Source organism: Montipora foliosa, chromosome 7 (assembly GCF_036669935.1).
Source record: "Montipora foliosa isolate CH-2021 chromosome 7, ASM3666993v2, whole genome shotgun sequence".
Taxonomy (NCBI): domain Eukaryota; kingdom Metazoa; phylum Cnidaria; class Anthozoa; order Scleractinia; family Acroporidae; genus Montipora; species Montipora foliosa.
The window spans coordinates 15,897,531-15,899,743 of NC_090875.1; the positions used below are offsets into that span (position 1 = coordinate 15,897,531).

Genomic DNA, 2,213 nt, shown 5'->3' on the forward strand with positions numbered 1-2,213 from the left:
GCATGGAAAACCATTTCCGTTGATTCTCGAGATAAATATTTGCGAATCGTTTGATATTATGCAGATGGTAAAAGGCAACAACGCATAACTTGCTAATATGAGTTGACATAGTGAGCTGCTCATCAAACCAAGAGCTTAGGTTTCTAGCTACTGTTACAGGACAAACATCATTAGAGCCAAACCTAATGCAACTGATGTTAACCTTGGCCAGCTGCTGCCTAGTACCTATAATTAAAAATTCTGTCTTATCATCGTTTAGCATACGATTATCTGAAATCATCCAACTCCTAATGTCACGGATACAGTCAGTCATGGACTTGATGGCAAAATCAGCATCCGCAGATCGACTGGGGCTGAACTGTGTATCATCAGCATAGCAGTGAACTTGTGGGAGGTGGCTTTCAACGATCTGGAACAGTTTGCGAGTGTAGATAGTGAAAAGCAAGGGACCCAAACATGATCCTTGAGGAACACCTTGTTTTAAGGGAAACTGATATGAGAGACTACCACTTACAGAAACACGATGGAACCTGTCAGACCAGGCAAGCGGATTGTCAGTTATTCGCAAATCAGACTCAAGACGATCAATCAGCTTATCATGATGTATAGTATCAAAAGCTGTACTTAAATCTAATAATACGAGCAAGGTGACATGTTGCTCGTCCATAGACATCAAAAATCATTCTTAACTTTAAGTAAGGCCGTCTCGGTGCTGTGTTGCTGTTTATACGCCGATTGAAGCTGAGAATGTAAATTGTTGGCAGTCAGATGCTCCATAAACTGCTCAACCCCAGCCCTCTCCGACAATTTAGAAATATAAGAGAGGTTACTGACTGGACGGAAATTTTTGAACGAAGAGTCCAAACCAGGCTTCTTGAGAGATGGTAACACAAGCGCCTCTTTCCAGGCCTCAGCGAATCGATCGGTGTCAAAAGAGAGGTTGATCAGTTTAGTGATAACTGGCAATAGAACATCCAGCAACTTGAGAACGATGGGAGTGGGAATGGGGTCGAGTTGACAAGATTTGCCCGCTGCTTTACTAATCAACAAGAGCACTTGTTCTTGAGAGAGAGTCTTGAAACCGGTAAACCGTTCTTTCAGGCATGTAATGTCAGTAGCAGGTAGAGATGGTACAGATGATGTAGATGAATTAGCTAAAGACGCGTTTATATTCTCAATCTTCTGTGCAAAGAAATTTCCAAAATCATTGGCAAGCCGAACATTGTCAACACGAGGAAACGATGCAGTGTTAGTGTCACTATGATCCTGAGTAGTTTTTAAAGCAAACCAAACATACTGGAGCACATAGATTGAAAGAAAACTTAGAACAATTCGAGCACTGGCAGCCATGTTGGTGCCCTCCAAATCATTTTTAAATTATTTATTGTGGAAAATTTCTTACTGCGCCGCTGGTATCGCTAGTTTTACGGAATTGTTTTCTGTTCCAGCGTACCTATTGAACTAGACCATGAGTAATCCGAATGTCCATCAGTGAACAGTGACACGGAAGAACTGTCCTCAAATTGCCCTGACAGCCCAGTAGAATCATTATCTTCCTCATCCCCGGAGCCTAATGAAATTGACAGCGATGGTACTGAAAACGATGCTGAACATTATTTAGATAAAGATAGCAGAATCTAAGACGTCGGTGTTGAGCATGCTGATCCAGTGTGCGTGAAACTTGACGAACACATCCGGCGTGGAATCATCTCAAAAGACAAAATATTTTACCGTTACCTGAAAGATGTGGTAGAATTTTTTGTAGACCCAAGACACCAATATGACCCGGAAGTAGTCGAATTCTTTAACTCAGTAGCATACTTGGGTGGCAGTCGCACAGTTAATTTTCTTCGTGGCCCTATGTATGTTTTTCAAGGTGAGGGATCAGATCATAGCCCTATGGAATGCAGAATGAACTTTGGGGGGCCTTCGGAACAAACATGCTTAAAACGACAAGCAGGGTACACCACTGAATCTTGCGTCAGAAAACAGTTTAGTGTAGCTCATTTGACAGTGTCTGAGAAATCTGAGAGTAAGCCACTAATAGACAATGATATTGTTACTGTATTTCCATCGGTTTACGAAAATGATGGCACCGCCCTTAAGCCTGGTATTGAATTTGACCCAAGGGAAAAGAAGAACGTTGGCCTTACTGTAAGAGCAGACATTCCTTTCGTAAGACAGAATCCTCACCCTACGCCAGAGTTTCTTAA

General features: G+C 42.0%; 1 protein-coding gene across 1 annotated transcript; it reads right to left on the reverse strand.

Moving 5' to 3' along the window:
• Window positions 1–672: 672 nt before the first annotated feature.
• LOC138009967 (uncharacterized) lies at window positions 673–1,350 on the reverse strand. The gene has a single exon (XM_068856946.1). The coding sequence runs from the start codon at window positions 1,348–1,350 to the stop codon at window positions 673–675; it is 678 nt and encodes a 225-aa protein (XP_068713047.1).
• Window positions 1,351–2,213: the final 863 nt, after the last annotated feature.